The sequence below is a fragment of the Jaminaea rosea genome (genome assembly GCF_003144245.1).
Source record: "Jaminaea rosea strain MCA 5214 unplaced genomic scaffold BDZ90scaffold_8, whole genome shotgun sequence".
NCBI classification, from domain to species: Eukaryota; Fungi; Basidiomycota; class Exobasidiomycetes; order Microstromatales; genus Jaminaea; species Jaminaea rosea.
The window spans coordinates 609,763-628,345 of NW_020289982.1; the positions used below are offsets into that span (position 1 = coordinate 609,763).

General features: G+C 59.5%; 5 protein-coding genes across 5 annotated transcripts; 3 read left to right on the forward strand and 2 right to left on the reverse strand.

The window, feature by feature from the left end:
• Positions 1 to 1,067: 1,067 nt before the first annotated feature.
• Positions 1,068 to 3,413, reverse strand: BDZ90DRAFT_188388 (alpha/beta-hydrolase). Its single transcript, XM_025503847.1, has 4 exons — positions 2,827 to 3,413; positions 2,583 to 2,762; positions 2,361 to 2,510; positions 1,068 to 2,289 (listed from the first exon to the last, which is right to left on the reverse strand). Exons 1-4 carry the CDS (start codon positions 3,117 to 3,119, stop codon positions 1,305 to 1,307), a joined length of 1,608 nt encoding a protein of 535 aa, XP_025361827.1. The 5' UTR covers positions 3,120 to 3,413; the 3' UTR covers positions 1,068 to 1,304.
• A 791-nt stretch (positions 3,414 to 4,204) lies between these two features.
• On the reverse strand, positions 4,205 to 6,321 carry BDZ90DRAFT_232760 (hypothetical protein). The gene is made up of 2 exons (XM_025506375.1): positions 6,057 to 6,321; positions 4,205 to 5,970 (listed from the first exon to the last, which is right to left on the reverse strand). The coding sequence occupies exons 1-2, from the start codon at positions 6,278 to 6,280 to the stop codon at positions 4,281 to 4,283; spliced, it is 1,914 nt and encodes a 637-aa protein (XP_025361828.1). The 5' UTR covers positions 6,281 to 6,321; the 3' UTR covers positions 4,205 to 4,280.
• A 250-nt stretch (positions 6,322 to 6,571) lies between these two features.
• Positions 6,572 to 9,207, forward strand: BDZ90DRAFT_232761 (putative SSC1-mitochondrial HSP70 member). The gene is made up of 4 exons (XM_025506376.1): positions 6,572 to 6,822; positions 6,931 to 7,006; positions 7,085 to 7,295; positions 7,383 to 9,207. The coding sequence occupies exons 1-4, from the start codon at positions 6,742 to 6,744 to the stop codon at positions 9,028 to 9,030; spliced, it is 2,016 nt and encodes a 671-aa protein (XP_025361829.1). The 5' UTR covers positions 6,572 to 6,741; the 3' UTR covers positions 9,031 to 9,207.
• Positions 9,208 to 9,459: 252 nt separating this feature from the next.
• Positions 9,460 to 10,469, forward strand: BDZ90DRAFT_232763 (manganese and iron superoxide dismutase). Its single transcript, XM_025506377.1, has 4 exons — positions 9,460 to 9,483; positions 9,553 to 9,678; positions 9,768 to 10,136; positions 10,231 to 10,469. Exons 1-4 carry the CDS (start codon positions 9,480 to 9,482, stop codon positions 10,347 to 10,349), a joined length of 618 nt encoding a protein of 205 aa, XP_025361830.1. The 5' UTR covers positions 9,460 to 9,479; the 3' UTR covers positions 10,350 to 10,469.
• Positions 10,470 to 10,775: 306 nt separating this feature from the next.
• Positions 10,776 to 18,562, forward strand: BDZ90DRAFT_260877 (hypothetical protein; the record flags this gene model as incomplete). Its single annotated transcript, XM_025508309.1, has 2 exons — positions 10,776 to 16,092; positions 16,167 to 18,562. The coding sequence occupies 2 exons, from the start codon at positions 10,776 to 10,778 to the stop codon at positions 18,560 to 18,562; spliced, it is 7,713 nt and encodes a 2,570-aa protein (XP_025361831.1).
• Positions 18,563 to 18,583: the final 21 nt, after the last annotated feature.

The following is an 18,583-nucleotide window of genomic DNA, read 5'->3' on the forward strand; positions in this document are numbered from 1 at the left end:
CAGGAGTCATTTGCTAAGACCGGCGGTTTGTCCTTGTCGAGCCATCGAATGGGTCCGTTCTCCTCGAGGAAACCGCTCAAGCTCGAGCAACCAGGGCCTCCATTACTGTATGCGCCCAGAAGAAGAGAAGTCAGAAGCCCATCTTCCTCTTTGCGACTGCTCTCGCATACTCACAGCCAAATGACAAGATCGTCCTTGCCCTTCGAGTTCTGATCAGCTCCAAACATCCAGTAGTACAACGCCGTGTCATTTCCCGTTCTGAGCCTCTCGATGCTAGTGGGATCTAGATGCGCTTTTGGGTCGACGGGCATCAGACCAGCCCAACTCTCCGGTACGGCGAATGGGATGCCGGGGCTGTGGCCGTTGTCGACACTGTCAGCATCGGCTTGGACATCGGAATCACGCCAGCCACTCGCACTTACATGTGACTACCGACATGATACTTGGCCGACGCCAGACTCTTGAAGCTTAACGTGCTCTTGATGTCGCCCTTGTTCTCGGTGGCACCAGGCTTCTGGGCGTAGTCGAGATGGGTGCTGAGGTCGGCGCTTTGAGGATCGCTCACAGCGCCGTGGCTTTGGTAGAGGTTGGCGACGTGGGCGGCAACATTCAGTGGCTTGCCATAGGCGGTAACCTCCTTGCCGGCCGTGGCCGGCGCTGCCTGTACGCCAGACGCCAGGGCGAGGCTGACTGCAAGATTCAAGAGAGGCAGAAGCCGCATGCTGGTGGTGGAGGAAGAGGTGTAAAGTATACAAGGACGGAGAAGAAGGCGTTAGCTGAGCAGAAAAGGGGGCGCTACGTTTCCATTGAGAAGGGCATCAGCTGTTCGCCTCTTGCCTCGAACGATGTCCGTACCGTCGAGCCATCGAGTGGCATTGTGGTGCCGCTTTCCACCTCTAGGAAGCGGGCCGCGAGGTCTATGCCGCACGACGGTATGAGCACCTGCAATGCAGGCAGAACGGACAATGGCGGCGAGCAAGTGATCATCGGCGGGCCGTGAGGAGGAAGCGGCGCTTCTCTCGAGCCTGGGCATATCTGCGTCCGCGGCGAGAATGACTGAGGGCGAGCGGGTCGGAGACATAGCATTACGGAGCAAAGAGGAAGGTAATGTTCAACAAAGCGGAGCATCAGTGGCAGTGTGAACATTCTCCGGAGCAATGAGATTGATGCTTGCGTGGGTGCGAGGCGGTCCAGTCGCGTGGGAATGACGCTAGCACCTCGTCGCTTGGGTCGTCAAGAGGTGGCAGTACCGTAGGAGACGGTCATAGCCCCCTCGCACGACTCTCGAATCTCTCTCTCCCTTCTCACATGTCACGACGTCCCAGCATGTACTCGAGAAGAGCGAGACCGGCTGAGGGAGAGTCTTCCGGGATCATGTGCCCGCTGTCGTCCACGATGGCAAAGAGCAAACCTCGCTCGCTCGTGTACGTGCCATGCCTCTTGCCGTCAAGACCGAGGAGGGCCTTGGTCGGGGCCTGCGAGAAGCCTTGCTTGCCATTCCACGTGAGGTCCTGAAGACCAAGCGCCGTGCCGTTTGTGATGAGCAGACCGTCAAGTTGGCCATTAGCGATGATAGTGCGCTGGTTCTTCTCGATGACGCCGGCAAGTACGGTCTTGTCAGGAGGGGGCGAGCCGTCGCCGAAGGGGAAAACAGGTCCATCGCACTGCTTCCAGTCCGGACGGCGGTGCGGGAAGTGCAGAGCATCCTGAACGTCGCGACGGCTGAACCAGGTCTGAGGACGCGTGTTTTGATTGGGATCACCTAGTGGGTCCAAGTCGAAAGGGCCGGGGGGCCCCTTGTAGTCTACCTTGTACACGTTAAAATACGAGTTGCTGGCCATTGCTTGCTCAAACAGGACGTCCTGTGTGTCGCAGCCATCTTTGTTGTATGCGGGGAGCCTTCCCTTGGGCGGGTAGTTGAGATTCTTGGCGGTGTAGCCCGTGTAGCCGCACTTGTCGGAGGCAGCCTTGACCTTGGCAATCTGTGCGTCCGTCAGGTTGAGCGTCTGCTTCATGGCAATGGCGTAGTCAAGCGACACGACGTTGCCTTGCAGGTTGCGGTCGGTCACGACACCATCGACGATGAAGTTGCCGAGCACCTCGACGCCGTGCTTCTGGAAGTAGGAGGTAATGTACGGCACGTACATGCCAGCATAGCTCTCGCCCGTGATCCACAGTCGCTTCGGCTTGAGCTCGGGAAAGACCTTGAGGAAGTTGGAGAAAAATCCATGGAACTGGCGTGCGACATCGTCCTCGTTTCTTGCGGTTGCAACGCCGGTCGAAAACCCGCTGCGGAGAGGAAGGAGAAGAAGGTAAGTACGCTTTGTCTCGATCGTGACAACAAAGATGATGATACTCGCGTTCCAATCGGCTGCTCTACGAAGAGAGTGTTGGCTTGCTTGGTCCATGAATCGTCGGGCTTGTACGGCGCTTTGGTCTTGTCAGTCCATCGAATGGGACCATTCTCCTCGAGCAAGCCGCTGAAGCTGGAGCATCCCGGTCCGCCGTTGCTGATAGCGAGCACGAATGTGGTGGCGAGCGGTCAGCCTGGCTCTATTTGCGGGACGCAACGAAAGACTCACAGCCAGATCACCAAGTCGTCCTTGCCCGGAGAATCAGCGTCGGCGCCCCAGAGCCAGAAGGAGAGGGCGGGCGTCTGACCGGTAACGAGGCTAGCGATGCTGTTGACGTCGAGCTTGGCGTTGCTACCGATGGGCATCAAGCCTGCCCATGAGGTTGGCACCTGAAATGGGATGCCAGGACTGCGAGTGATGCGAGGGTCAGCACGGCGCTGCGCCGGAAGCCTCAGGCTTTTGCGCGACTCACATCGTGTTGGCCACCTGATATTTGGCAGCCGCCTTTCCAGCGAAGCTCAAAGTGCTGTTCGGAGCAGGCCCATCGGCTTGGGCAGCCTTGAAGCTCTCGGCCGCGAGTACAGTGGGCTCTTGAACAAACTTGACCTGCTCAGCACCCTTGTTGGACGCCTTGCTCTGATAGAAGGACGAGACGCGGTCGATGACATTGAGAGGCGAGCCGAGGTCTTCGGTGGGAGCCGACTGCGTAAGGCTTGACGTGAAGGCGACGCTGAGCGCGAGGCTCAGGGAAGATGACAATCGCATGCTGTTCTAAGATGTGCAGGAAAGGATGGATCTACGTGAGGAGTGGAGATGTAGTCGAAGGAGTGGCGAGCGCGAAGATTTGCGCAAGATGAGACCAGGAGCTGAGACCGAGCAGGCGGCGGCGTGGATGACAGGCAAGAAAGTTGACGGAGGGGAGGAGATGTGAGTGGTACAGAGGGATGTACGGTCCTCTTATGCGTTCTTGCGAAGAGATATCGGAGAAAGAGGCAAGGCATGGCGCGAGAAGACGACCGCTCTCCGAGGCGAATCTGGGGCCATGGATCTCGGTAGCGGCCCGCCCATGATCACCGGCGGAGGCTCCGCGGCTCACGCGACGTAAGGCAGCAGGCGATCACAAGCGAGGCTAACAAAGCAAGCGGCGGCGGCGGCGAGCGAGCGGACGGGCGGGCGGCAAGAGGGTTCAAGTCGCTGACAAGCAGGCGGCCCGCAGATTGCGAGCAGGCGGCAGGCTGCCTTGACTGAATTGACTTGGGTGTGTGCGTTGAGTCAAGGGAACGGGGCAAACACGGGGAAGAATCGTCGACGGCTAGCCGTCCTATCCTGAGGCGATAAAGCGAAGCGGAACGGTCAACGGCGACGGTCAGGTGGGGCCCTTGGAGTGGAGTGAAGCGGTCTGAGCTCCTCTGAATGCACGCACGCACCGCCCGGCCCGTCGTTGCTGCATCCTGCTTTTCTTGCGCGAAAGGCTGCCAGGTCTGAGGGCATGTTCTGGGTGCCTAATCCAGCGTAGAATGCTGTGCCTAATTGCGGGCGCGAGCTTCCTCGAAGATACGGTCGTGCGAACGCAGCTAAGAAGACTCGGAGCTTTTCGCCGCTTTTGCCGCAACAAGTGGAGCTGAGGGCGATGTAAGCTCTCGAGCAAGCGCTGAACCTTGACGAGAGAAAAGTAACAAACATGTGCGCCCACGAGCGTAGGCGATATCGTGCAGCGAGCTAGCATTGGGGCGCTCACGTCACCGAGCTCCGGCGAGGTAGCGACGGGAGCGCGGCTTTCTCTCAGACCTCAAGTGCTTGCGCTCATCGAGCTACCTCGACCAGCTTGCACTGGAAATCGCACGGACATCTGACTCAAGAATGGATATAAATTACAACACGGAGACGATGATGATGGCAGACTGCGTCGGGTATGCGGCCGCCCGCTCAGATGGCTGGAAGGAAGTTGCCCGCAATCAACATCGGACAGCCCCACCCATCCCTGCGAATCGTAAACGAAAAGCAGCAGTGAATCTTGGTAATCGTAGGCTGCGCTGACGTCCTAGAAGCCTCCGCTTCTCCTTCCCCCTCGGCCGCGATGACGCTGTTCCTCCTACTCCCCGTGCCGCTCCTTCCCACAACACTTGTCGCAGCGCCCGACGCATCATTGCCCACCGCATTGCGCGAGAAAGTCCCCCTTGGCGCGCTGCCCTGCTTCGCTGTGAGAACGCAGCTGGTGAGTACCGCCTTCTGCCCTGGATCGAAGCTGACAGCGCCGTACTTCTCCCAGTAATTGCACGCGCTCTCTTCCTCCATCAGCTCGTAGATACAGAGTCGCCCCTCCCTCAGCTCCTCGTACGAGACTCCCACCAGCTCCGCAAACTCGCGATTGCCCTTGTAGATCTCGCCTGTCCTCCTCCACAGGCACGCAGGGATGCCCTGCGTGGAAAAGACGCGGTCGTAGTCGAGGAGGAGGCGCTCGAATGCTTCTTCGATGAAGATGAGATCTACGTCGGAGAGGGACTGAGCGACTGCCCTGAAGCGTGGACGGAAGATGGAGAGGGGCTTTAGGATGCGCCGCTTGGCTGCCGGGGAGACGTTGCGCTCCATCCAGGTGTTGAGGCGGGCGTAGCCTTTCACGTAATTGTAGGGTCGCAAGAGGCCGGCGTCATATTTGGCTTGAATGACTTTGCTCAGGCGCTGTTCTCGAGGACCATCGACTTGGTCTGCTGCGGTGAGGAAGAACTTCTCCGTCTTGGTGGAGAAGCCCTTGAGTGTGGGTGGGGCGTACGCTCCCAGAGCCTCGCCGGTGCTGATCTGACGCTTGTGCGTGGGTGCAGGCGAGGTGTCCAGCGTAGGGCTGGGTCCACGCTTGCGTGTGTTGCGGGCTGGGGGAGACTGTTGCGACGCAATCGTGGAGTCGCCCCAGTTCATGGGATCGAAGGATGTCGAGGCAGCGCTGGGATCGTACGATGGCATCCCTTCGCCCGTATTGCTAGGACCGTCGAGTGACTCGAGGAATTCGCTGAGCAAATTGAACTCGTTGCCTCCTGCTGCATCGCCTCCACCACCTCCGAAGCCGCCGTATTGCATGCCATCTGAGCCGCCTAGTCCGAGGAAGCCAGCCCCTCCAAGCCCAGCAGCGGAGGACGTGATCTGTGACCAAGGATCTTGAGGCAGTGGCGGAACGGCACCTGATCCTTCAATGGGGCCGGGAATCATGGATGGGTCTGAGCCCAGCGATTGACGCTGGCCAGCCAGACCAGCACCTGGACGAAAGACGTCGTTGATGCTTAGCTGGTCGTTGGAGCGAAGTGCTCCCGCTGGTGATTGCGACGAGTAGGGTCCGCCATTGGTTGACGCTGCGCCGGTGTTGGTGAGTGCAGATATGTAGGCTGATAGCGCTTCGGCATTGGGAGGTGAAGTGGCTGGGGGATTGGCAGCAAGAGGCGCAGCGGTTGGAGGAATCGAGGCGAGGCTGGACGAGGCCTCTGCGGCGCTGGTCGACGGCAGAACAGAGGTAGACGTGGCTGAGTCGGGCGACGAGGCCTTCTTCTTTGGCATGGCATGGTGAGCATGGCCGTGGCCCTTTCCTGGCGTCTCATCGTGGCAGAGGTGGCCGATGTCGCGTTTGATGCTACGCAGCGGGGCCAGAATGGTGGGACAGACGGTCAGCAGCAGCTCGAAATCATCTCGACGAGCTCGTGCCCGCACCCTGCTCACCACCTCTTGCATGGTCTCTCAGAGTCGCAAGTCATATGACTGCGCCTGCAGTACACGCATGCCTGGCCGACCTTACGCTTCTTCTGCTCCTTCTTGCGGGCAGTCGAAGAGGACGATGATGATGCGGGCGCGTCCGTGGATGCACGAGGTGGCGGCGACATTGAGCCCTGAGAGGCTGCTGATGTGCTCGGCCCTGTCTCCTCTGCCGACTGCTGCGTCGCCATGACTGCGATGTACGCTGATGATGAGCGTGAGTGAGCGTGAGTGATGGGTGATTGGGGTCCAAGATGCACTTCGTTGCTCTCGAATCGGCGGCCGTGCGTGCTTGCATCTCCCCGCCTCTCGACGCCGCCTCCCAGTTCCGTCTGTCTGCCCGTGATTCGCTCGCGTGGCCTCTCTATCATTGCATGGTTCCGTCCCGATACCGACCCGCCGCCCGGCCCTCGACTTCTCGATTCTTCGCAGCCTCGTAAGCCTGGCCACTCTCACTCAGCCTCAGCCTCAAGCCTCAGCCTCAGCCGGCGTCTCTGCCTGCCCATCCATCGCCTCCCGCCCGGCTCGCTCTGAAGGCTGCATTTTCCAAAGCCGCGCAGTCCGGCAGTCGACGTCGAGAGTCAGTCGATTCATCGTACGATCTTCCTCCTCCCTTCTCATCATATCAATCCCCCTCTCTCTCATCGCCATCATGTACGGATTGTCAAGAGGACTTCGATCAGCGGCGGCACCGACCGCTCGCATGATGCGACCACAAACCCCCGTCATGCCGGTGAGCAGGAGATGATTAAGGAGCATGTAAGGAAGCGATTATCGAGCTGACGGCGCCACCTCTCCACCTCGCCCTGCCCCCTCGCTCCTCGCCCCTCGCCCCTCGCAGCGAATGGCACCTCTCGGCGCCCGCTTCAACTCTGGCGGCAAGGTCCAGGGAAGCGTCATTGGTATCGACTTGGGAAGTGAGTGACCGCGGCACGCCTCAGGTGGCAACTGGCCGGGAGCTCACCACTACCGCTCCTTTTGATTCCCCTCTGCAGCCACCAACTCATGTGTCTCTGTCATGGAGGGCCAGCAGGCTCGTGTCATCGAGAACTCAGAAGGTGGCCGCACCACACCCTCGGTCGTCGCTTTCACCAAGGAGGGCGAGCGTCTTGTCGGTGTCCCCGCCAAGCGTCAGGCAGTCGTAAACCCGGAGAACACTCTCTTCGCAACGAAGCGTCTCATTGGCAGGAAGTTCCAGGACAAGGAGTGAGTGCGGCATGGCGCCTCTTGCCAACTTGCAGTAGCTGACAATGGTCCTCCACCCTCGCCTCCTCCCCCGCACCACCCGCACAGAGTGCAGAAGGACATCAACAACGTCCCCTTCAAGCTCGTCCCCCACACGAACGGCGATGCCTGGGTCGAGGCTCAGGGCCAGAAGTACTCTCCCTCTCAAATCGGCGCCTTCGTTGTCGGTAAGATGAAGGAGACCGCAGCTGGCTACCTGGGCAAGCCCGTCAAGCACGCCGTCATCACTGTCCCCGCCTACTTCAACGACTCGCAGCGTCAGGCTACCAAGGACGCCGGTACCATTGCCGGTCTCGACGTCCTCCGTGTCATCAACGAGCCTACCGCAGCTGCCCTCGCCTACGGTCTCGACAAGACCGAGGCGTCCGTCATTGCCGTCTTCGACTTGGGAGGAGGTACTTTCGATATCTCGATCCTCGAGATGCAGAAGGGCGTCTTCGAAGTCAAGTCGACCAACGGTGACACCCACCTCGGTGGTGAGGACTTCGACATCGTCCTCGTCGAGCACCTCGTCAATGAGTTCAAGAAGGACTCTGGCATTGACCTCAGCAAGGACCGCATGGCTATCCAGCGAATCCGTGAAGCTGCCGAGAAGGCCAAGATTGAGCTCTCCAGCACCTCGCAGACCGACATTTCGCTCCCCTACATCACCGCCGACGCCTCGGGACCCAAGCACATCAACTCCAAGATGTCGCGTGCTCAGCTCGAGTCCCTCGTCGGCAAGCTCATCGACCGAACCGTCGACCCTTGCAAGAAGGCTCTCTCAGACGCCGGCGTCAAGCCGTCCGAGATCCAGGAGGTCATCATGGTTGGTGGTATGAGCCGTATGCCCAAGGTCGTCGACACGGTCAAGAACATCTTCAAGCGTGACCCCTCCAAGGGCGTCAACCCTGACGAAGCCGTCGCCATCGGTGCCTCCATCCAGGGTGGTGTGCTTTCCGGCCAGGTCACCGACATTCTCCTCCTCGACGTCACCCCCCTCTCGCTCGGTATTAACACCCTCGGCGGCGTCTTCACTCGTCTGATCAACCGCAACACCACCATCCCCACCAAGAAGAGCCAGGTCTTCTCGACTGCTGCTGACGGCCAGTCTGCCGTCGACATTCAGGTCTACCAGGGAGAGCGCGAGCTCGTCCGCGACAACAAGCTCCTCGGCAACTTCCAGCTGACTGGCATCCCGCCGGCGCCCAAAGGTGTACCCCAGATTGAGGTCACTTTCGACATTGACGCCGACGGAATCGTCAACGTCTTTGCGCGCGACAAGGCCACTAACAAGGACGCCCAGATCACCATTGCTGCCGGCTCGGGTCTCTCAGACAACGAGATTGAGCGCATGGTGAACGATGCTGAGCAGTACGCCGAGTCGGACAAGGCTCGCAAGCAGGTCATCGAGGAGTCGAACCGCGCTCAGTCTGTCTCTGCAGAGACGACCAAGGCGCTGAGCGAGTTCAAGGAACAGATTGACAAGGCCGAGGCAGAGAAGGTCGAGGCCCTGATCAAGGAGGTCGAGGAGATGGCCACCAAGGGTCAGGCGGGTGAGGAGGGACTCGAGGCTCAGACGATCCGCAGCAAGATCGACGAGCTTCAGCAGGCGTCTCTCTCGCTGTTCAAGAAGGTCTACGAGAGCAGGAATCAGCAGGGCGGTGAGGGTGAGCAGCCCAAGGAGGGTCAGGAGGGTGGTGAGAAGAAGGAGTAAGCGATGCGCGGCGGCGAATGTGAAGGAATCAACTCAAAATGATGCTCGACGCTCGACGCTCGACGTGGCTGTTTCTCTTTTGTATCACCCCACCATCCACCATTGTCCCTTGCCACCACTCATGACACGTCTCGAGATTCGTAGAGAGGCATTCAATCAAGCATATTGACCAGCAGGGCACAGCGAGTGCGGCGTGGCGACGAGATGGAGTGTGAATGCGAGTGCGAAATGGGCCCGGGCGTAGGCAGGCGTAGCGGGCTGAGCTTCCTGGTGGAGGCGGGCATGGCGCTGGTGTGCGCGCGGAGGTGGAGCTGTCCCCGAGTGGCCCTCTCGGCTTCAACCAGCACACAATTGACCCGCCCGTCGAGGCCGAGAGCCGTGCCTTGGACTGCCTCGCTCATCTTCTTGACATTACCATCGCAACAAACATCACGAACCAGATCATCAGAATGGGTCAGTAGCAGAGAAGAGCGAGAGAGAAATCGGGGCAGCCTCGTACTGACATCTCAGTGCACCCGGTAGCCACCGCAAACGAGCACACTCTGCCCCAGCTGCCCTATGCCTACAATGCTCTTGAGCCCACTATCTCGGCTCAGATCATGGAGATTCACCACTCCAAGCACCACCAGACGTACGTCAACAATCTGAGTGAGTCAAAGAGCGCCAGAGATGCTGCGCAAATGACTTGCTTCCATCGACGCTGACTCCTGCTCAACCCTCCCCACGCACACGCGCAGACGCTGCTGAGAAGGCATACGCCTCTGCTGTTCAGAACAAGGACATTCGCACTCAAATTGCGACCCAGCAAGCCATCAAGTTCAACGGTGGAGGCCACATCAACCATTCCCTTTTCTGGAAGAACCTGGCTCCCACGTCCGAGGGCGGCGGATCACTGCAGGAGGGCAACCTCAAGCAGGCAATCGACCGCGACTTTGGATCGTTTGACAAGTTCCGCACCAAGTTCAACCAGACTGCGCTTGGGATTCAGGGATCCGGATGGGCCTGGCTTGGCTTCAAGGACGGCAGGCTCGACGTTGTCGCTGCCAAGGACCAGGACCCCCTGACGACGCACTACCCTATTCTCGGGCTGGACATGTGGGAGCATGGTGAGTACAAAGCCGAGCCGGTGGAAGAGAGCGCTTCACAGTCCAGTCAACTAATCGCCTCACTCTCTCTTGCCTCTGTCCTTGCCCCACTCAGCCTTCTACCTGCAGCACCAGAACAACAAGGCCGCCTACGTCGACACTGTGTGGAAGGTCTTCAACTGGAAGGAGGCAGAGAAGCGCTTCCAAGATGCTCAGCAGAAGGCTTCTCTCTGACTCCCTGGCAAGCAGGCAAAGAGCAGGGCGGCGCTTTGAAGTGTGAGATGGCAGGATTTGATCTTGCACGCCTCGTCGGATAGTGTCGCGACAGAAAACTGAAAATCGAAGCAATGTGTTTCTGGTCGAGCATTAGGGTGCCTTCCAAGCCCAAGTCGCAATGTGCGTTTCTCTCCTCACCATCACTGAGTATCACCGCCTCTTGCTTGCCCTACACGATGTCCGTCCGTGCCGCTCTCGCTCGTGTGGCTTGGTCCAAAGTCACAGGCTCGCTCCCCGCCTTCCGTCGCCCCGCTCGCTCCATCCGTCCGGTCATTGGCTGACTTCGCGCCTCGCGATCCCCAACTCTGACCCTCATTTCCACATCATCAACGCAATCATCGCACGCCACCGCTGACCGAGCTAGAACGCAGCATCAGCTCAACGATGCCCGCTCTTCGGTCACGAGGTGGCGAAGCTTCACCTTCGCAGCAGAAACAGCGGTCATTGCGTAGCCAGGCGCCGCCGAGGTCATCTCAGGCTGGTGCGAGGACGACGCGAGCGGCAGCGGCAGCTTCTACCTCATCAGCTGGGCCATCGACGAGCAGAAAGAGGACGAGGAAGCAGTCCAGCGAGGGGGAGGATGAAGAGAGCGGAAACAGCAATGGCGAAGCTACGCCGCCTCCGCCTCGTCGGCCCACAGCAAAGAGGACCGGCGGTCCGCCAGGTATCACCGCTGCTCGACGTCGTCCCTTCTACGCTGCTGCCCGGCATGCCACGGCCGCAACCGACACAGATGAGGATGGAGACGACAAGTCGCCTTCTCCGACGCCCCCGAGAGCTACGAGGCGCTCGTCTGGCCGGCTCTCAGGCACAAATGCGACGCCTGCATCTTCGAGGACAACGCGCAGTCGTGCCAGACCCAGAACCAATGACAACGCAGCCGCGACCAGGTCGCGGATCAGTCGACGGACGAATGTCAAATACGACGACAGCGAAGAAGAGGATGAGCTTAAAGAGCTAGATGTCGATGATGAAGAGGAGGACGAAGAGGATGGACCTAGCACTTCGATGAGGACACTGCGCAGGTCGACTCGAGGAGGTGATACAAGGCAATCAAGAGCCGGGAAGACAAAGCTCAATGCCCCGAGCAGGACTTTGCGAGGCACCAGGTCTGCTCAAGAGCTGAGCGAAGAGGACGACAGCCAGTCGGACGACGACAAAGACGACGACGACGAACCTGTCACTCAACGCACCATGCGAAGCAACAACGGCAAAGCACGTCGAGCATCAATGCGTCCCTCGCCGCCGGCCGTCACTAGGCGAGGTCTACGAGCCAGTAGACCCAGACTTTCGACCTTCTCTATCATACCAACGCCGCCGAAACGCCTAGCACTCGATGGCGAGGACGAGGGCGATGACGAAGATGAAGATGATCGCCTCGTAGCATCTACCACCAACGGAGTCAGAAAGCCGCCTGCCAGGCGAAATGTCCAGCGCGTGCGATACCGTCTTGACAGAAGCGAAGAAGAAGAGGAACGAGGCGTTGGATCGAGCGATGACAATGAGATGACGAGCGACGAAGATGCTCTTCAAAGACGCCGCCAATCGCAGACCACCAGGAGCACTCGCAATCGCCAGACAGCTCTCAGGACCGAATCACGCCGTGCTCACACGTCCTCGGCATCCTCATCTTCATCATCCTCCGAGGTAGAGGTGATCGCAACGGCAAGGAAAGTGGCTTCCCGACAACCAGCTCGCAAGGCTGACAAGGCCCAGCCAAGATCACAGCCAGCTCGCACTCGCCAGCGCAGGGAGCGACTCAACATACTCGACACTGCAGCAGACGAAGAGCTGGATGAGAACAGCAGTAGCGAGACCAGCGAGGGATTGTCCGAGTCGCTGAATGGCAAGCGCAGCAAAGCAACACAGTCCCGAGCACGCAGGATGCTCGATCGCATCGAGATGAGCGATGAGGACTCCTCTAGCGACGCGAGCAGCTCGAGCGGATCATCGACAAGCGATAGTGACGAAATTGAGAGCAGCCAGTCGGAGGAGGAGCAGGAGGAGGTCGACCCTGCCGAGCCTGTTGACATCGACGACAGCGAGCTGCAACCCTTCAGCAGCATCTCGCTTCCGACAATGCCCGCTGACGAGGACGCCGAGTTCGTCGACATGGTGAGCGAATTCGCAGGCTCGATGTCAGAGCCAGAGTCAGAGCAGCGCTTCACATCGCGCGGCCGTAGAGTGCACAAGAGGAGGCGTTTGGGCGTCGAGTCTGACGAGGAGCGGACGAGACGCAAACAACGCGCGTCGATTGTGGCCATTTCTTCCGACTCTGAGGACGTCACAGCCATCAGCGACGACGATGGACGATACGCCCTCAGTGAGGACAAGATCGACGACGCCACGCAGCACCACTTTGATACTTGCTACAGCTGCGGCGACAGGCCTGGCTGGCTGCAATTCACTGCCCTCAAGCAGATGCGCTCACGCCTCCGCAAGCAGCAAATGAAGCAGGAGAGGAGAAATCGCAAGAAGAGGAGGCGCATGCGCAGGGGCGACGGCTCACGCAGCTATCGCGCTGGCGGACGATATGACGAAGGAGCATTTGAGGATCTGCATGCTCTAGGAGTGGCTCAGAGCGCCCTTCACGACCGCTTCCAGGACATCAAGACCAAGGCTGCCTGGCTTCGCTGCTCGACATGCTCTGCCTCGATTCACACGGGGTGTTTGGCCGAAACAGACCCCGCAAGACTCGTTCGTGAGATCAATCGCGACGCCACAGCTGTACACCGCGTACTCAATCTTGAGGGCCCGCCGCCAAAGACCCGTACCGAGTTGCAGCCGAGCGACGTTGTAGAAGGCTTGCAGTGCTCGCTGTGCGCTGAGGCCGACTGGATGTGCATGATCTGCGCCGGCAAATGCGTGCAAAAGCCGTCCAGGATCCCGTCATCTGAGCCGATGGTGACCGCTTTTCGATGCAAGCGCTGCTCGCGAGCTGCTCACTACACCTGCCTCGAGGGTGTTACAGGCGAGGAATCTACGCAAGAGGCTGCCCTCTCTCGACAGAAGGCAGGCTGGCGATGCCTCGACTGCGAGTCATGGGGCGACGTCGACGTCATTCTAGCATGGCGTCCTTTGCGCAACCCCGCCGAGCCTGATGGTACTCCCGAGCCCAAGGAGAGTTGGCAGAAGCTGCACAAGGTCAGCGAAGATCTCAAGCGCGAGTACCTCGTCAAGTTCAAGCACACGTCCTTCAAAGAGACGCAGTGGGTGCCGCATCTGTGGCTCAGGTCTGTCGCAATGATCAATCTGCGACACTTTCTCTCGCATGGCAGTCGACTGGAACTCGATCCCAGCGCAACGGCGAGCAGCAAGAAAAAGGAGGATGAGGAGCAGACTGCGACTGTACAAGAATTGGAGCAGCAACGCAAGCAGCGTCGACGCAGCAAGCGCCTTCAGCTCGCTCTTACTGTCTCCCGCGAGACTGGAGAGGTTATGCGAGGTCCGCCAGCTCCTGAGTCAGACGCTCAGGAGCGCATCCCAAAGACGTGGGTCACCCCTGATCGCATCCTCGACGTATACCTCTCCGTCTCTGCCGTCTCTGCTGCCGATCTCTTGGACCCAGCAGAATGCGAGATGTTCCACCGACGACCGCGCAAGATCACCAAGATCGGGCAGGGCGCAGGCATCTCTGCTCGCAAAGATCAGCTGGAGCAGAGCACCGAGCACATCCACATCAGCAAGGTAAATCAAGATGTTCTGGAGGGCTTGTCCGAGGGGAGGATGTTTGACCTGCTGCAGGACGCCAAGGTGCTCATCAAGTGGGAGGACCTCGAGTACGAGCAGTCTACCTGGGAAGAGAGCGTCAGCCCCGTCTCGTACGGCGAACGGTGGCGCTCCTTTGTCAGCGCATTCCGTCGCTACTTGCACTCGCGCAAAGTCTACGTCAAGCAAATGACTAGCCAAGACCTGGCCACGCTCGACCGTCAGCGCAGTCGTAGCCGGTTCGAGAGCATAGAATCCCAGCCTACGTACATCAAGGGCGGCAAGATGCTCGACTTTCAGATCGAGGGGCTCAATTGGCTGCGGTACAGCTGGCATGTCAGGCAGCCAGGAATCCTGGCCGACGAGATGGGACTGGGCAAGACTGTGCAGGTCATTGCCTTCATTGCGTCGCTGCACCATCAGTTCGGTGGACTGGCACCCTACCTCGTCGTTGTGCCCAACAGCGTCGTCACGAATTGGGTACGAGAGTTTGAGCACTGGTGCCCGCACCTCCGCGTCGTGCCCTACTTTGGCGGACGAGAGTCGCGCGGCGTCATCGAGCGCTTCGAGATGTTTCACCTTGAGTCGATCAAGGGTCGCCAAGACCTGAGAGCAGAGGTTATCGTCTGCTCAGACACCGTCGCTCGCCTTGACCCTGCACCGTTTCGCCGCGTTCAGCAGTGGCAGGTGCTCGTGGTCGATGAGGGCACCAACCTCAAGAGCGGGTCTTCCATTCTCATCTACAAACGTCTCGCTGCTCTCAATGCAGCGCACCGACTCATCATGACTGGCACACCGCTCAACAATAACATTGGGGAGCTCTTCAATCTGCTCAACTGGCTCAAGCCCGACGCCGAATGGAAAGACCTCAAGAGCCTGCGCGCCAAGTACGAGACCCTGACCCCGGAGCTCATCGCGGAGTTGCAGCCACTGCTTCGCCCGTACATCCTCCGTCGACTCAAGAAGGACGTCGTCAATCTGCCGCCTCGATCTGAAATCCTCATCCCTGTCTCGCTCACCCCGCTGCAAAAGCGCGTCTACAAGGACGTGCTGGAGCGCAATGTCGAGGATATCCAGACTTTGACCGACCTGCGTGGCAAGAGGCAACAGAAGTACCACATTGGCAACCTGCTCAACGTCCTCATGCAGCTACGCAAGGTTTGTCAGCACCCTTACCTTGTAGCTCCGACGCTCGAGAACTTCGAAGGAGCCAACATCAATTGGAAGCTGGAGGCTCAGCGCCTGGTGGATGCCAGTGCCAAGCTCAAGCTGCTCCAGAAGATGCTGCCCATTCTCAAAGATCGTGGACATCGCGTGCTCATCTTCTCGCAGTTCGTCATCTATCTGGACATCGTCGAGTCCTTCCTGCTCAATGAGGGCAACTACAAGTACCAGCGGCTGGACGGCAGCATCGGCAATCGACAGCGTCAGCAGGGCATTTCTGCGTTCAACGCTCCCGGCTCAGACCTCTTTTGCTACCTTCTCAGCACCCGAGCAGGTGGTGTTGGCATCAACCTTGCCAGCGCAGACACGGTCATCATCCTGGACCAGGACTTCAATCCTCACCTCGACATGCAGGCCATCGCTCGCGCGCATCGTATCGGGCAGAAAAAGAAGGTCATTGTCTTTACGTTGGTGACGCAAGACACGGCGGAGGAGAAGATCGTCACCATGGCGCGCAAGAAGCTGGCCCTCGATCACATCATCCACAATATGGACGACGAGGAGAATCGCATCGAGTCGCTGCAGGATGTGCTGCGATACGGCGCTCGAGCGCTCTTTCAGGCTCGCGGGACGGAGGCGTCACGCAAAGACATCCGCTTCACCGATGCCGATGTAGAAAAGCTAGTGACCGACTGCGAGAACGGAGAGGATGTAACCCAACAGGGCGGCGGGGCGACGAGTTTGCTCTCCTTTGCAAAGGTATGGGAGCGCGATGAGGCGGATGAGGCGGAGGAGCCGAGTGATCCGACGGCAGACATGGCTGAAGAAGGTGAGCGAGCGCGACTGAAAATTCTTGGTGAGCAGCGCTCTGACTATCCCGCCGATCTTCGCGTGTCCGCACAGGCTTCTGGGCATCGCTCCTCGAACGTACCCGAGCTCAACAAGAAGCACGTCAAGAGGCTGAGGAACAGATCGTTGGTCGCGGCGGACAGCGCAAAGCTAAGCTGCAAGCCATGGGTCTGGCTCCTGCCAACTTCCCAGGTCTCCGCGTCGGCGATGATGAGAGCGAGGACGAGGCAGAGGTTGAGCAGAGCGCCCAACTCCAGGGTCAAAGCCAAGGTGCACAGGAGCCGACGTTCGACTCAACATTTGACGACGGCCCTGACTTTACGATCGAAACGAACAATGGTACAATGTCCTCATCAGGCACTTCAGACGAGGGGACACCAGAGCGCGATGGCATCACTCCACCAGCATCTGCGGCACCAGCTCCACCCATTAAGCGCGGGCGAGGAAGGCCTCGCAAAAACCCATTGCCTCCAGAGCAGCCGCCGACGCTTCTGGACCTTGCCTTCAGCAACACCTCGCGTCGACTCAAGGTGCCGAAGCCTCCAAAAGAACCGAAACCTCGCGGTCGTCCTCGCAAGCAAAAGGTGCCCGCGCAGCCAGGAGCTCAGCCCTCGATGAACAGCGGCAGTGGCAGCGAGCCTGTAGAGACGAACATTTATAACCGTATCGCCGAAGTGACGGACCCTGCTGTAGCTCGCGAGATGGCCTTTACCAACTTCCCAGGCAGGCCGGAGCTGGCCATGGCTCTGTTCCGTGCGTGGTCCGATATCATTCAGAAGAGGACGGGCACCAACCCGATGGCAAAGAGGCACAATGTCGATGCTGCTGCGGCTAGAACCGCCGCTCAGGCTGCTTCTATGTCGGCCTTGCCACCTGTAGCTCGTCTGGCAGATCCCGAAAGCGGAGGAGGACAGCTTACGACCCCGGCAAAGCGGCGCCGTGGTCGACCCAAAAAGAACCAGGCCCCTCCCGCGGCGTCTGTCGCAGGCACACAACCGTCTGGCGACTCGGCATCATCTCTTCCTCGACCACGCCCTCGTCCTTCGGTGCAAGCTGCCACGGGAGATGCACCAACTGCTCCTTCCCATCCGCCTGGACCAGCATCGGCTGTCGGCTCAGAGCAACCATCGACATCGACGGCCACTGCGTCTTCGTCCTCGCTAGACTCAAGCAAGTACATGCACTCGCGTCGCTCGGTCACCGAGCTCAAAAAGATGCTGCGTGACCTGCCTGAAGACTTCGTTGAGCAGGTCCGTGCTCGTCACATCGCCAAAGGCCCTCCTGCTCCTCTTCTCGTGCATGCCGGTCGCTCTCAACTCACGACGCAGCACATGGCCTACTTCTCGCTTCGTGTTCTGCGCTCCATCACTGGAGTGCATCCCCTCTTTCACGATGCCTTTACACTGGTCCAGTCCGAGCAGGTACCGCCGACATTGCGCGCTCAGCCATTCGAGGGCGCAGAGATGCTCTCGACGCCCATTATCACGGAGCGATTGGTGGAGACGGCGTATTATTTCTTCGCCCAGCTATGGGCCGTAGAGGGCGGTGCTCCTCCCACGACGGCGACAGGACATCCCTCTGCAGCTCCGCCTGCTGCCAAGAAGGCAGCGCCCAAGAAGCCGAGGCAGTCCAAGGCGGCAAAGGCAGCTCAAGCTCAGACGGCCAGCTCTACACGCACATCTTCTCAGCAGCAGCAAGAGAGCAACGTGCCGCAGCCTCAGGCCAATCAATTTGCAGCTGCCGTAACTAGCCGTGCGGGCCCGATCTCAGCTCCATCGCCCATGACTGTCGACTCGGTCCTGAATCATGGCGGCGAGAACGTCGGACGCTACGGGCAGCAGCAATACCAGCAGCACGATCAGCGCAATGAACGTCGTCCCGCCGTCGAGGCTGGACACTCCAACTCGTACCTGTACCACGGCGGGCCTTCGACACCGGGTGCCGCAGGCTTCGGTCATTTGCAGGCAGCTCAGTCCTACGGCTCGAATGCCTGGGCGTCCGGTGGTGACAATGGCGCGGCATCGTCGATGGGTCCACCCTCATCGCAACGTCGCGGTCGCCACACCAGCAGCGCTCAGGCAGCAGGTCAGGCTTTCTCATCGCCAGCATCGTGGAGCGGCAGCGCTTCTCGACCCAGCGGCAACGCGTCTTCGAGCAACAACTTCAGCAACTTCTCTCAGACGGCCTCGGACGCGTCGTCGATGCAACTCGACCACACTACTGCCCAAGCGGATAGCTCCAGTAGCAACGACCAGCAGCTAGCACTCTACTGGTTGGAAAGCATTGACTCGCTCAACCTTGCCGGCTTGTCCAAAGCTGCTCGTATGTGGCTCATACACCCAACGGGCCATCAGAGGGATGTGATGGGGGCGGAAATCAACTCGAGGTTGGCGACCGAGTTGGACAGGAGGAGGAGATTGGGGCAGGGGGTCCCTGACTTCTTTCGCTGATGAGGGGAAGCGCGCGTAAGC

What these genes read in the sequence shown, in the direction of transcription:
- BDZ90DRAFT_188388 (XM_025503847.1), bottom strand. Translation starts at nt 3,119, where the DNA reads ATGCGATTGTCATCTTCCCTGAGCCTCGCGCTCAGCGTCGCCTTCACG. An exon ending in GACGACTTGGTGATCTGGCT is followed by an intron (nt 2,511 to 2,582) that starts GTGAGTCTTTCG and finishes GCTCGCTATCAG; the next exon opens with CAACGGCGGACCGGGATGCT. An exon ending in GTAGAGCAGCCGATTGGAAC is followed by an intron (nt 2,290 to 2,360) that starts GCGAGTATCATC and finishes TCCTCTCCGCAG; the next exon opens with CGGGTTTTCGACCGGCGTTG.
- BDZ90DRAFT_232760 (XM_025506375.1), bottom strand. Translation starts at nt 6,280, where the DNA reads ATGGCGACGCAGCAGTCGGCAGAGGAGACAGGGCCGAGCACATCAGCA. An exon ending in GAGAGACCATGCAAGAGGTG is followed by an intron (nt 5,971 to 6,056) that starts GTGAGCAGGGTG and finishes CCCGCTGCGTAG; the next exon opens with CATCAAACGCGACATCGGCC.
- BDZ90DRAFT_232761 (XM_025506376.1), top strand. Translation starts at nt 6,742, where the DNA reads ATGTACGGATTGTCAAGAGGACTTCGATCAGCGGCGGCACCGACCGCT. An exon ending in CACAAACCCCCGTCATGCCG is followed by an intron (nt 6,823 to 6,930) that starts GTGAGCAGGAGA and finishes CGCCCCTCGCAG; the next exon opens with CGAATGGCACCTCTCGGCGC. An exon ending in CATTGGTATCGACTTGGGAA is followed by an intron (nt 7,007 to 7,084) that starts GTGAGTGACCGC and finishes TCCCCTCTGCAG; the next exon opens with CCACCAACTCATGTGTCTCT.
- BDZ90DRAFT_232763 (XM_025506377.1), top strand. An exon ending in GACGTACGTCAACAATCTGA is followed by an intron (nt 9,679 to 9,767) that starts GTGAGTCAAAGA and finishes GCACACGCGCAG; the next exon opens with ACGCTGCTGAGAAGGCATAC. An exon ending in GCTGGACATGTGGGAGCATG is followed by an intron (nt 10,137 to 10,230) that starts GTGAGTACAAAG and finishes TGCCCCACTCAG; the next exon opens with CCTTCTACCTGCAGCACCAG.